Source organism: Octodon degus, unplaced genomic scaffold (assembly GCF_000260255.1).
Source record: "Octodon degus isolate 3935 unplaced genomic scaffold, OctDeg1.0 scaffold00220, whole genome shotgun sequence".
NCBI lineage: Eukaryota > Metazoa > Chordata > Mammalia > Rodentia > Octodontidae > Octodon > Octodon degus.
The window spans coordinates 1,869,613-1,884,294 of record NW_004524796.1 but is presented as its reverse complement, the minus strand read 5'-3'; the positions used below and the strand labels follow the sequence as shown (position 1 = coordinate 1,884,294).

Here is a 14,682-nt window from a genome sequence, read left to right as displayed (position 1 = left end):
GGACCTGGGCTAGGACTGGGTCTCTCCCTGTCTACTTTAAGGCTTCTAAGTACAAACAGAAAACTTACCGCCTTAGCTACAGGGGCTGCATAGCACATCGCAGCAAGCATTCCATATCCAGCAAAATAAAATTCCCTTAGGCGAGGTGCTTTTGCTTTGCTTTGTTTACTGCATCTGTAAACATTCAATATTTTTGTGCATTAGACCAAAGCATCCAAGTCTCTGGCTGACATGCTGAAGTCATGCACAGTTACAGTGCTTTACAAAGGAACATTTACAACCACTTTCCCCTTTGCATGTTGAGTAATCCCATGAGGTCAAAGGGAGATTTCGTCCCCCTGTCATGGTTGTCAAAACCCAGGCTCAGATTAAAGGGCTTCTCTGTGACCTGATGGATGGTGAATGGAAGAGATAAGGACTGACCTGGTCAGTACTCTGTGCTCCATGTAAACCAGTGTCACACCACTGGTTTGTTGTGTACAGTGTGCAACACGATAAAATGTGTAGGGCATTCTTTAAAATCTTTATTTGATTAGAAAATAACTTCTTACTGTGAAAAAGTCCACCACCTTGAGCAGTAGATGCAGAGTCACAGGGAATTATATTTAGTGGTTGGAGTCCCTCTATATGGGGCAGTGTTACAGGAAATAAAATCAGAGAAGCAGTCTAGAAGGCTGTGGGTGAAACCTATACTCTTGTCTTTGTAGACATATTGCTTACTGCTGGCATGAGTCTAGTCTTAGGGGAGGAATGGTTTTTAGGAGGAGAGAAAAAAGTACCTCCCAAAATTCACACCCAGTTTGCAATAGGACTAACACTCACATGTGGACTGTTCCAGTGATTTCTCTTGCTAATGAGGACATGACTTGGTGCATAAAACCCCTTTACACTTAAAAAGGGTTGGCAGCAGATTGTCCACAGTGATGTGCAATGTTCCAAACCCTTCATTTTCATATTCCAAAGTGCATATGTTTGTTGCCCACTTGGCACAGAGTAAATGGGTTCATTGTGCTTTGGATTTTGTCATATCTGCTATGTGTGAAAGCAAAGCAAGGCTTGTTACTTGCAAGCAGCCTCAAGAACAGAGGGACAAATGCAGGGACTCTGGGCAGAGAAAAGCGTTCAAGGGAGAGGGTCCTTCACTTGCATATTGGAGAAAGATGCCAGTCAACCTGAGGTTTATTTTTCTTAGGACAAGCTGACTCTGCAGTGTGCTCCCAAGTTCCTTTAAAATCAGAGTTTAGTAAAATATTTAGTGGCTCCTAAAATATTTGTGGAAAATTTTTTTCTTAAGGCTAGAAGAAGGAGTAGCCCCTTGAAATTTTGTTTGTAAACTTGTTTCACTTTTCTGTAAATGCTCAACTAAGATGAAAGTGCCATATTATAATACATTTGGGCTAATGATGATAAAATAATCTTTGCATTGCTTAATCACTGGTAACATGTTGCCAGTAGGTTTCAAACTTTGTTACCCATGTGGAGGTGGGGCCTAGAAACATGGCTAACTTTCTCAGCCTTCACAATCATCTTCCTTGCTCTACTGATCACAGCCAAGTAGGACCTTCCTGTCACCAGGGATAGGACTTCCTGGGACTCACCAAATTAATCAGAAGCTATCTTTTCCCTCCAAAACAACTGCCTAGGAAGTGGCCAGTTGCATAAAGCAATAGCCATGTATGTGGTTACTCATAACTCCGGAATGCTGACTTGATCGTAATAATAAATGGAGCTAACAGAGCAGAAAGAAATGTTCAAAACAGATTAAAACCATGGCTTTGAAATGTTCTCCATCCTGAGCACTGGCTAAAAATACATTGTAATCTCTGCTCATCAGAACAATTCTTTTTCCCCCAAAGTTGAGTCATATGCCGTAGTGGAATGAACCACATCCTGAAGCCTTTCCATCTTTCCTGCTTTTGAACATGCTTTAACCATTGATTTGATGTGTGGAAGCCAAATCGCCATTCTATTGTTTTGGTCATGGAGACGCCAGGTTGATTTTATGATGATCTCTGAGGCAGCTCTGTGGACAGAAGCTGAGCTGGCATCCCGTCCACTGCTTGCAGTAAGCCAGCACAACTGCTTGCTGAGGGCAGTTAGCACAGGCCAGTCTCTCAGTAATGGTCATTTGTGAGCTCAGCCCAGGGCCAGGGAGAGCAAAGAATGTCCAAAGTGGCAGGGTTTATTCTTCTGAAGGCTTCCAGACCCAGCCAACTCATTTCCATTATGTTTGTGATCTCAAGGGGACCCATGAGCAGGGAAAAACAGAGGGCATTTTGCTGACGTGTGGGTTTTCTTTGTTAGGACTTGGTGCTTAATTCAATGTTCTTTCTAAATGTGTGCTGGTGATTGGGCTTGGATGATGAGCAGCACTTGATGTTAGGAGCAGGCTCAAGGAGTCCTGGAACTGGGAAAGGAGCTCTCAACAAGAAGCTATGTTGTTTCTTCCATTTGTATGTGTGTACGTGTGAAGGGTCACAGGAGGCTCTTCCTGAAGTCCTGGTTTTGATAGCACTGAGGGGCCCACACAAACATCAACTCCTGCTAACGAAAATAAGCCCGAAGCAGTCAGCCTGTTTCATTCCTTTGCAATTACAGCCCTTGTGCTCAGCCCTCTGGGAAACAGCACTTTCATTCATTTTGGCCTTTCCCGCATGGCTGGGGGCAGTTCATCAGACAAAGAAATCATTATAGATTCAAATCATGCACTCTCCCCCAAAGTAGACTTCTTGTTCTCACTCTTTCTTCCCGGGAGAACTCTTGAGTGATTTCCCTATCAGTCAGCAGAGGACCTGAGGGTGGGCCAGGGATGGGGGGTGGCTGTAGGAGAGGTTGAAGGGCACCCAGCACAGACCTTTCTGAGAGCTGCTTCCCTGGCTTTGGCCCTGAGGGCAGATTTGTGTGCTTATAAATGGGGGTGGGAGATTGTAAAGGTCTCAGATAAAAGTATACTTGAAAACTGTCACCTAATGTGGCCTGTCTTCCACAAATGCAGTTTTTGACAAGAGCTGGAGATGGAAGATTAATAACTTCTGTTCAGTGAGCGCGCGCACACACACACACACACACACACACACACACACACACAAAGCAAGGTCCGGGGCAGGTTCAGGAGCCAGTGTTTAATGCCTCCTGGAGGTGAGCTCAAGGGAAATCTTGCAGTAATGCATCACTGAATGGCTGGATCCCAAACAGATAATGGGGCAGATTTGGGGGAGCCTGAGAGGTCTAAAGCCCTCTAGGGGAAGCAGTCTGGTTTGGGGGGCAGAGTAGAGGGTTCTAAGCAGCAGCTGGATCTGTTGATCAAGTGAGTCATGGAAGCAGGCTCTGTAAGGCTCCCTTTGCTGGAATACTACAGAACCCACTTCTAGAGATTGTGTGTTCCCTCCCTCTGAAGATGAAAACCTTTCTTTGTACTTGTGTAATCTTATAAAAGACTCAGTTTGGGGCAACATACTTGGGTCCCCTTCTGTCTCTCTCTCAGTCAGAAGCTTTCTTTTCCTCAATAAATATATTCTGCTCTTAAAAGAGAAAGGTAAATGGAAATTCTTAAAACTCTAAGCAGAAAAACAGTAAATGTGGCTTTCATAAATAAAATTACTTTCACATGGACCTATATGTAAGGGCTAGGAAGTCAGACTTTGTATTGTATTATCGGCAATGTTACCAGAGAAGCAAAAAGTCTGAGAGACACAGCAAGAAGAAGTGGGGGCGGGGGACAGGGAATGATCCTGCAGCAGTCCATTCCGTGAACCTCTGTGATTTGGCTGATGAACCAAGCAGAGGTTTACGGGGCGATTCCACGTGTGTGTTCCTAGGTCGAGGGAGTACTTTTGAAAAGGCGGCTCAAGTTTACAGTTCATCCCCACCCAGGGAGGCTGTTTTCCATGTCTAATCATAACAGATTCCAAGAGTTGGTGATTAAAAAAGAATCATGGGAAGGGCTGAAATATTTTCAATACATCTGTGATGAGTCATTCTTTTCTTCTCCCATCATCTTAGGTGTACGGAGGCCCTGATTTCCACGCTCCTAGGCTAACCCAGCTCTGTGCCCAGAGGTCATCTGTGACTCCCATGCAAGTCTCCAGCACAGGGAATGAGCTCACAATCCGATTTAAAACAGACTTCTCCATCAATGGGAGAGGCTTCAATGCCTCCTGGGAAGCACTCCCTGGAGGTGAGTGGAGAAAAGGTGGCAGGCACCCTATGGTACTCTAGCTGACCCCCACTGAAACTGTGTGACATGGTTGGAGAAAGTTTGGAATCCGGACCCTGATAACTTTGGAACTTCACAATGGCTAGTACTGCATTGGCATTTACACTGCCCTAAAACATGTCATAGAGTTGAATTTTCTCCATTGCCCCATGCACATAGAGACAAAGACACAGACAGGCACACAAGTCCACGTTGAGAGCAGAAGTGGGGACGATGGCCACTCGCATTTGCTGGCCCAGGAACTTGGGCCCATTTCCCAGTCCAGGTTCTTGTATCAGTAAATAGAGGTCCCTTCATGCTGCAGTATAGACCTTCAGATTCTTGGCAAATAGGAACTCTGTAAATACTGAATTTGTCAATTCCAAGGAATAACTGTGTTGTTTGTTTGTCTGTTTGTTTTTGTGGTACCGGGAATTAAATTTAGGGCCTTGTGCTTGCCAGGCACATGCTTATGCTGCTGAGTTATATCCCTAGCCCCAGGAATAACTGTGTTGGGTAGTGACATTCTGTCTAGAGTTTTAGATAGTCTAAATAAATCGCCTATGTGCAGATTTTTAAATTACACATTATATGTTTCAAAGTATTTTCATACTTTATTTTATGAAATTGAATAATAGTGATATTTCCAGAGTGCTTACTGTATGCCAGTTACTTTTCTAACTACTTTTCAAAGGTTATCCCATTTAAATTTATAATTGTACTATGAATGAAGTCTACTTTATATCCTCAACTTAAACATAGGGAAACTGAGGCTTACAGAAGGCAGTGATTTGCCTTAAGTCTCAGAGCTAGAAATGTCAACACAGAATTGTGATACCAGCCCACCTTATAGTTCTAGTTCTTTAACTCCAAGGTAACACAGTCATGACATGGAATCTCTCTTAAAGTTATTTACATAGGAATTTACAATACAGTCCTTAGATTATCCCTGAATGATTCTTAATTACTAGAACAGAATGCTGTCATGTTTCTATTAATGGTTTATATTATTATAAGCCCAAACAATAATGTTAATAAAGATAGATTTTGAATTAACAGGTATTTGATAATGCCATAGAAATTAAAAACAACACAAGTAATTGTACTATATCTATTTGTACTATATTATTTGTTAAGTCTAATATTACTGAATTAGCAAATACTTTGAAGGAATGATTATTTTTCCATTATGCTTTATTTTAGAAAGCAAGGAAGAGACAGTTCATGGCTTTGTGAAAGCATGATTTGTTTTTCTTTTATTTTTCATTATTATTTTAAATAACTTTGGACATTCTTCTTTAGAGTATTTGATGCATTTGCCTAGTATTATACAGTACATATCTGTTTATTTCTATTGGAATAAATGAATTAATGTGACTAGTGTTTCAAAACTTAAAAGTTCATCAAAGACCAAATAAAACTAACAGTCAAGAAAAGTCATATGTTGACCTACAGTTATGATTCCTCTCATTGTTGAACTGGGTTTCCCACTTACAGGTTGTGGTGGGATCTTCCATACTCCCAGTGGACAGATTCACTCTCCAAATTACCCCAACCATTATAGAAGTAATACGGAATGTTCTTGGATCATTCAAGTTGAAAAACATCACCATATCCTCTTGAATGTCACTGACTTTGACCTGGAACCTCCGGATTCTTGTATTATGGTAAGTGATAAAAATTTCAAGCATGATCATCAGTCAAACTTGGGTCAAAACTTTGTCAGATGAGTACATTTAGTGATTTAATTTGCTATGAGTAATTTCTTGTCAAATTATGAAAAAGCCAACCACTAGCACTTAAAATAAAAGAAAAAAAGATTTTTTTATAAAAAACAGAGCACGAGGTATACAGTGTCAAGTTTTATTTAGCAGCTCTATCTGCTCTATCCTCATTGACTTTCACTGTGTTTGTTACTCAGTCATTGGGAAATTGACAACAAATAATTTCTTTCTTTTAAATTTTTTTTCTGTATTTTAGGGAAGGGTCTATAGGGTGTTCAGGATCTCACTACTAGATTGGACTCGTAGTGATTTGCCTGTTTACAGCCTCCCAAGTGCTGGAATTACAGGCACACACCATCACACCCAATCTCAATCACATCTCACTGCGCCCCGGGGGCGGGGGCCGGGCCAGCATGGCAGCCTGGGTATAGAACCCCTGGCCCCTGAGCCTGCTTGCAGGCACTTTAATCCACTGAGCTATTTGGCCTGTTTGCTTGCATTCTATTCTTTTCTTTTCTTTCCTTCCCGAACATTCTTTGTGTGTCTGCATCTGGAGAAAGGAAGAAATAACAGTGTTGACTATTGCTGCTTTGTGTATTTGTGTGTGCATGTGACTTAATTAGAAAAGCAAAATTTCCACAACCCCTCTCCCATATCATTGGTCAGAACTGGCTACAAAGGAGATCAGAGGAGTAGAATAAAATAGATTTATCATAAGTAATTTAGATCAAATATCATCAAGCTCCTGAGGGTTCTCACAGAGTTCTGCTTTCCATGAGATCCAAATATCTTGATTTGATATTTGACCAAATCAATTTTTGTAACAGCCCTCATTGAGCCTGCACCCCAGTGTCAAGTGACTAGAAGCAAACCCCTAGTATACCACTAGGGTACTGAGTTCACCCACCACAAGTTGCTAAGCAACTATGATTATGAAGTCATGGAGATAAATTTCAGCAAAAAGTTACAAGTTATAAAAAAAAGATATTGTAAATATGAAAACAAACCCATTGAAAAATTAAAAAAATGATAAATTCTATAACTAAAATGAAGACCTCAGCCAAAAGTTTTTATTTTTGTTGTTATAAATTCTTTATCTAGGGGAGAGGTTAGACTGAAATGAAGAGATAAATAATGACCTGAAAAATAAGTTAGAAGAATCTGTATGGTAGGGTCAGCCAGATAGCTCAGTGGACTAAAGCACCTGCTTAGGCAGAGAACAGTGACTGGGGTTCGATCCCTGGCGTGCTGTGATGGCCCTGCCCGAGATGTGCTGAGATAGCAATTGAGACTGGGTGTGGTGGCCTGTGCCTGTAATCCCAGTGATGGGAGGCTAAAACAGAAGAATCACTATGAGTCTGGTCTACAAAGTGAGAACCTGTAGACCCTATAGACTGTGTCCTAAGTACAGGGAAAAAAAAGTCTGTAGGGTAAAAAGCAGAGATAATCGCACAGACTAAAAATTTAGAGGAGAGATTAAGACACATAAGGAATACATAGAAAAGGGTTAACATATATTTAATTAGAATCCTACAAGGAAAAGAGAGTTAAGTGAAACAAAAGCAATACTTAAAAAGCTGAAGATTTTTCCAAAACTGAAAGAAAACATCATTTTATAAAAAACTAACCAAAACGCTAAGCAGGATCAGTAGAAAGATACCTTTTAAAAACTAAAGATATATTATAAATAGTAAAATCAGCCAGGGTAGTGGGTGGTTGGGAAAATATACCTTTAAGAAAATAGCAGGCCAAATACTGACTTCCACCAAAAAAAGACAATGGAAGAAGTCTCTGTTTGAAGAAAGCAAATAACTATCACCCAGGAACTCTCTGCTCTTGGAAAATGCCTTGAAGAATAAAGGTAAACTAAACACTGAAGCAAAAGAAGGACTCTTCATGAGAAGGTATGATGAGCCAGAGGCAAGCTGCTCATAGCCGGGCGTGCAGGGGCATCTCTGACGACTTGCTCCCTCCCCGAGTGTGCATGATGTGGATTGCAGATGAGGGGGCAGTACAGCTTCTTCTCTTTGGGAAACTCCATAATCTACATAATGACTTCTCTTTAGGAAAATCTGTAATGCACAGAAGTCAACACACACAGCCTGTGACCAGACCGAGGTCAAAGGCACCGCCATCATAGATGTGTTGGTTTCCCTTTCGTGGGCAAGACAAGGGTTTTCCACCTCCATGGGGTGTAAGTACACAAGGTTTTCTGTTCACCGCAGCCAGATCTCAGCATGCGGCCCCTAGGGCTTGGTTTGATAAACTTAGCAGGAGGGAACAGATAGGGGAAGTGAGACTTCAAATATGATATGGTTAGAGGCATGGAAAGGGGAAAATAAACACATAGACAGGTGCTGGGAGGAGTTCAAAACACAAAATGTTATTGTTGTTGAACTGTTTCTCCAACAATTTGTAGTGGTAGGGAATCCTGTATAAAGTTGTCAGAATAGCCCAGGCAGCAGGCAGGAGGCATCAAGAAGCAGATACCTCAAGCCAGGATATACAAAAGGAACTCACCAGAGGTGAGATTCACTGGGATCCCACAGCTGAGCAATCTAACTCTGTGGTGGAATGGACCTGGGGCTGAGCCTGGACCCAGGCACTTACAACTGTGGTGCCTGAGAGAATGTTAAACTTTCAGCTTCCATTTTATTAAGTAGAATAAGAGAACCCATGACATATTTGTCTTTGGGATATTTAAGGCAATGTGGTGACTTGCTTGCTGTCAGTATAGAGCGTTTGTGGTTTGTGCTAGCCATGATCATGAGCTGCTGCTGCTGAGTGCTTGCGGAGGTGTGTGTTTAGTTACTCTAACATCTGCTCCTCTTTGGCTCTGGGCCTCAAACTCTTCAATGGGACTGTTGTCATGGTAGAGAAGCAAGCATTTAGCACTCTGAGAATTCAGTTCCCTGTCATCATAGCCATGGGAAAATGGCAGGAATGGTTCATTCACGCCTAGAAAGAGAAAAGGTTTCACACTAGTGGTGACATTTACGTGACAGAATCTCTCTAGTAGAAATGTGGCAGTGAGCTGGGTGTGGTGATGCATCCCTATAAGCCTATCTAGCTGTGAGGTTCAGGGAGGAGGGCTACATGTTTCAGATGAGCCTGGACAATTTAATGAGAGCATGTCTCAGAATAAAGTATGAAAACCTGGGGACATAGTTCAGTGGTAGAGTGCTTGCCCAGCGTGAGTGAGGTTGTGGGCTTAGTCCCCAGTAATGCAGAGGAAGGAAGGAAGAATGGAGGGAGGGAAGGAGGGAGACAGAAGGAGGAAAGGAAGGAAGAGTAGAAGGAGAATGGGAAGGTCAGTCGAAAACCGTAGAGAGAATGGTCACGCAGGACCCAAAGTGAAGCTGTGGTGAAGAGTGACCCATGGTGTCAGGGCCAGCAGAGGTCAGCTAGAATGCAGATTGAAACAAAGCCATTGGACTCATTCTTCACTAATCTGTAAGGGGAAGGTTTGGTGTGGGTAGTGGTGGAAGACTACAGATCAGGGTGATTTAGGAGAGGCAAGAGTTACTGATCTTTTCTACGGACGTCAAGAAATTAGTGGCCCATAGGAAGTAAAGCAAAATCCAGGAAAGTCGTTTCAAAAAAATAACAGAGAGGCTGAGATTATGTCAAGAGGAGAAGGTACTGATGGAAAAAGGGCAGCTGAGTGTAGCATGTAGAAGGAATAATTACAAAGTCATGTTAACAGGAAAGAGACCCAAAGAAGAGCCAGATTGGCCCCATAAACTTCATATTTGCAAAATGAGAAATTGGAATACGTGGCCTTAGCCTTTTTTTTCTGATTTATCAATTTATTTGTGCAGAAATTGTCTATAAGTTAAGTCATATTTGCTTATAGGATCAATTAAATTTACAACATGACAAAGAAATGTCTTTAAAAGTATACAAGTAAAATGCAACACAGATCCACAATCTTCCATCTGTAGCTGCCAAGTGGACTCAGTCATGGGGACAGGACACTCACAGTGGTTTCCAGTCAGGTGGGGTGATGCCCTGGCAAGGCTAGAAGTTTGGCTCCCAGCAAAGTCAGTTGTGCAGGGGATCATGAAGGCAGGCATTGAAACACCAGCCATCTAGCTTCAGGGCCAGATGGACACTGCCTGTGAAATGTACCCAAAAGTCCAATATCTTACATAATAATCTCAGCAGTTTAAGTTCATACAAAGCCAATCATTCATTTTGGGGACATTCAAATTAATTCCTTGGTCCTGCTGCTTAGAAAGAGTCATTAGCAAAGAGAAAAATAATGAGCTGCCAGTGGTGCTGTCGGATAAGGTTTCTATTCATAGGGTTTTTAATAGACCTCAAGTGTACCCTTCAATACTGAGGTAAATTGTGCTTAGATGGGCCAGCCAATGTTTTTTAAAACTTTTGTAATAGTTTATTTCTTATAGTAGAAATATTAACTTAAGGGCCATGTAGGTGACCGTCATAAACAACTCATAAATATATGGAATGCTAAAGTTAGAAAAGAGAGAAAAATGTCTCTCAATTTTATTTCTTTATTCAAAGAGAAATAGAGTTCAGAATGGTCAGGATGAAGAGTAGATGAAAATTAATAGCAAGGCCAGCACTAAAATAATGATTTTATACTTCCTAAAATAAGAGTATTTTGATAAAGCATAAGTTATGGCTACATGTAAGAAACTGAATAGCAAAATAAAGCAGACACAGAAAATTAAAAGAGAAAATAATATCAGGATTACTGTGGAGCCACTTTGACCTTCTATTCCAAATGAATACAAACTTCAGTTATCAATATAAGGAAAACTGTTAGAGACTTTTGACTTAAGCAAGTCAAAATATCATTGTTTCAAGTCAGTTCCATTCGTTCATTGAGTTTCTGGTGTCAGTTATATGCCAGACCTCGCCAAATCCTCGTTTCTAGTTGTGGCAACTCTATTCACTCTCTGGATGGCCTAAGGATCAGTGTTTGCTTATTTATAAAATTGGGCTCCTGGACAAGCAAAGCAAGAAGGGATAGACTAGGGAAGAACATCCAATTAAGGTTTATGTTCTGGAGAAGTAACAGGAAAAGAAGGTAGAGATATAGTGGACAGTAATGACAGGTGATGGCAGTGGAGCCTGGAGGAGCATTCATTCTCAGAGTCAAAGTCAAATGTATATCGCCACCAAGTCTCATTCTCTGGGACACACATGTACAGGGCATGGGATAGGAATCAAACTCTATACTCTCTTGTGTATACAGGTGAGAGTTCTTATAGTAGTTCTAGTCCATGCTGGTCCCAGGAGGAGGCAGGGTAAACCCACAGGAAACTGTAAGCCATTGCTCTTGGAAGTAAAGGGAAAATTCAGCAGGTAGAGGAAACAAAAATTTAAAATACAACAGTAATATACAGTCTCAATTCCTTTTTACATAGCCAACAGTAGGAGTTTTTGTACAGAAAAGCGCTAATGTACTTGACGCATGAATTCTTAGGAAGTACATGGCTCAAGAAGTGAATGAATGAGTTTTGATCATCTCTCCTCCTGCAACAATCAGAGCTTAGATGAAAACTTGCAGAGGCACCCTGACAAATGTGCGATAATCAGTTCACTCCCTGGAATGGCTATTGACCTGCAGTCTCACTATTTTGAGCCCCATGAGGACTTAGATACAACATCACAGAGGTGTGTTTTAGAATCACATGCTGCTATAATGACATCGGAGAGAAACTGCCCTTCTCTTGGAACTTCTGGTGATGGCCTCATGAGGTGCTAATCAGCCAGCTCCACTTGCAGTCAGGTTTCAGCAGAGCTGGTAATGTGTTTGCACTTTCTGCTCATTTTCCAGGGCCTCGTGCTGATTAACTTCAGGCTCTCTGCAAGGACATGTTGGGAGTGCTTCTTGTAGTGCAACAGTGGGATCCACTGGCTGGGTATGGCGCTGTGTGGTCAGCACAGGAAAGTGGCTCCATTGTGTTTCTTTTCATGAAATATGAGTAGTAAAGTGACCTCCAGCTGGCAGTTTAATTGTTTAATTAGAGTCTCTCTCCTGAGCCTGGGGTTCTTGTAGCTCTGCAAGCTCTTATTGATCTTGGAGAAAGGCTGGTTGTACTGCAGTGTGAGAGGGGAAGAGGAGAAGCCAGCACCAGCTGGCCCCTGGAGACTGAACAGCATCCTCTTTGCTCAGCTCAATGGAATGTCTGCCTTCTGAGAATCAGTTAGGAGCAGATAACAGCAATAGACCACAGTCCACATCCAGCCACTCCTGACATACACTAGGATTCACAGAGCCCAGTACAAAATAAAAACTGCAGACGACTCAGAACTGCTTTCTGTCTGAAGCTTTTTGCCTCTGCCTCAGAGAAAGAAAGCAAAGTGTCTGATTTGCACTGAAAAAACCCAGACCCCTCGCTCCCACTCCAAATGGGCAGTGTCTGTGAACATTATCTGGCAATAAAGTGCAGGGTAAACAGGGCAGCCACACAATGCAGGATCCTTATTTTATTTTATTTTATTTTATTTTATTTTATTTTATTTTATATTTTATTTTATTTTTGTAAGAAGCCTCTCATGGTATGTTTCCTTTTAAAACACTGATCATTTCCTGATCAGAGCAAAGAGAAACAGGGAATAATAGAACTCTGAACTTCAGAAAAACAAAGGAAACAGTTCTTTAAATATTTACTGTGTTAGAAATGAACCCACGTCAGAAATATCTCTGTGTCCTTGTCTGTCTGTGTCTTTGTCTCTTTCAGTTTTTTCCATTCCTCTTTTCTCTCCACCATAGACATTTTAGTTTCATTTGCTACTTGAAGCTGTTTGTTTTGTTGACCTGCTTTTGATAAGCTGCTTGGCCATTTTGAATTCCACTACCCAACGAATCACTAACGTCTATTCCCAAAGTTACACACCCAGAATAAGGAAAGAGATAGATTGAGCCCTCAGATCTCAGTTTGTGGACGTGGGATTTGGTTTACACTGCAGCTAAAAATCTCCTGAAATGGTTGTTTATTTGAGGAAGTAAGAAGTGCATCTTAGATTTCTTCTCATATCAACATTTCATAAATCTTTCAGGGTCTGACTGCAGCAACTACAAATTGTCGGACTTCATATTCCTCTGTAAAGCTACAGGACAATAGGAAGGAGTGATAGAGAAGTGGTGCAGGTGTGAGTTTAACTTGGCATTTAGTCTCAGAGCAGCATACCTTGGAAAATATCACTGACTGAGGAAACCGATGCTTCCTCCCTACAACTCCTGAGAAAAGCTGCTATAATGAGTAATATTTTCATTTCCTTTCTTCCTTACATTTATGATTTTAACAGCTTGTATAATTTCCTGAGGGATTCCCCTCTCTGTCATTTAGTATTTCCTCTGTCTTAAAGCAATCCAAACTTGAAAATGTGAATTACATTACCGGTGATAGTATCCTACCCAACATGTGAATTCTATAATTTCAAAACTGATTTTGCCCCTTAATGGGAATTATTTTTTTTTACCCAAAATATCATATGCTTCCCCATATTTTTTTTTTAGGTTGACAGCTTTAAGGTAACTCAAAGCAGAAAACAATGCTAGATAGCTGTAGAAGTGAAGTAAAAGGTGAGAACCAGGCTGAAAGTCAAATATGGCCATGGTCAAGATAAGAAAAGAAGCCATGCCAAGCCAGAGAATTGCACTTAGACCAGAAATGGGAAAGGCATAGATTTATATCTGAATTCAAAACAAGAATCAAGTTTAGAACTCAGGGATTTAAAATTTGGGGTTATTTATTGCCCTAGACACAGTTCTCTTTGTTCCATGTCCTGCTAAATTAGCCATGCTGGGAATCCCATGCATGTTCAGTGGAATGGAATGCATGACAGATGCCAACCACACTGCAATCTACCAGAGCCCAATATAAGGCTTTCTAAAATTCCGCTTACGATGCCTTACTGTAGTTCTGGGAAGCGGTGGGGGACATTCTTGCTATTTCTAGGGGGTGATGACTGTCTTTCTGAGAGTTGACTAAGGAGAGCTCACTTAGCTTCATAGTGCTGTGGTCTCGCAACACCCTGAGTGAATAAAACTTGATGCTACCTTTTCTTTTGGTTTAATGATGATTCATCAGCTATCACAAAGGCGGGAGTTGTGCTACTCTGCAACTAAGTGTGACAGCACAAGACACTATGTCTTCTGAGGCTCAGTTTTCCCAATAACAGAATGGAGCTGGAAGAATTAACTTTTAAAAATGTATTTAAATTACTAACTGGTGACTGATAGAGACAATATTAGTTGCAACTCTTAATATTTCTCTTACTAATAATGCTACTATTACTTCTATGACTATGACTGTTGATACCATGTTAAAGGTCTATAGTTATCTTCTTAAAATTGTGAATCTTAAGTTATACAATACTAAATCCAAAATCTTCAATTCTTTGTTAATATTCACCATTAATTCATAAACAACTCATCTTATTTTATTCTAAAATACTTTTTAGAATCTTAAAATGTGTGTTAAATATTTTTATGCATTCTTTAATATAGCATCTTAGCAAATTTCCATGCTTTTTAAAAAATATATATGGTACAGGGACTCACTATCCAGCCTTGACTCACAGTGATTCTCCTGTTTTCAGCCTCCCTAGCACTGGGATTACAGGTGTGTGCCAACACACCTGGTCTCAGTGGCTGGCTCAGTGCGCCCGTGGGTGGGGCCAGCATGGCATGTGGTGCTGGGTATCAAGCCCCAATCCCTGCACTTGCCTAAGCAGGCAATTAGTCCACTGAGCTATCTGGCTGGCCCTTCATGCTTTTTT

General features: G+C 41.1%; 1 protein-coding gene across 1 annotated transcript in view; it reads left to right on the top strand.

The window, feature by feature from the left end:
• Cubn (cubilin) overlaps positions 1–14,682 on the top strand; it is a 301,005-nt gene that overhangs the window by 146,300 nt on the left and 140,023 nt on the right. The window contains exons 30-31 of the mRNA XM_023705447.1: positions 4,003–4,177; positions 5,693–5,862. Of these exons, the coding sequence (XP_023561215.1) occupies positions 4,003–4,177; positions 5,693–5,862 (345 nt within the window). The remainder of the gene's footprint in view (positions 1–4,002; positions 4,178–5,692; positions 5,863–14,682) is intronic.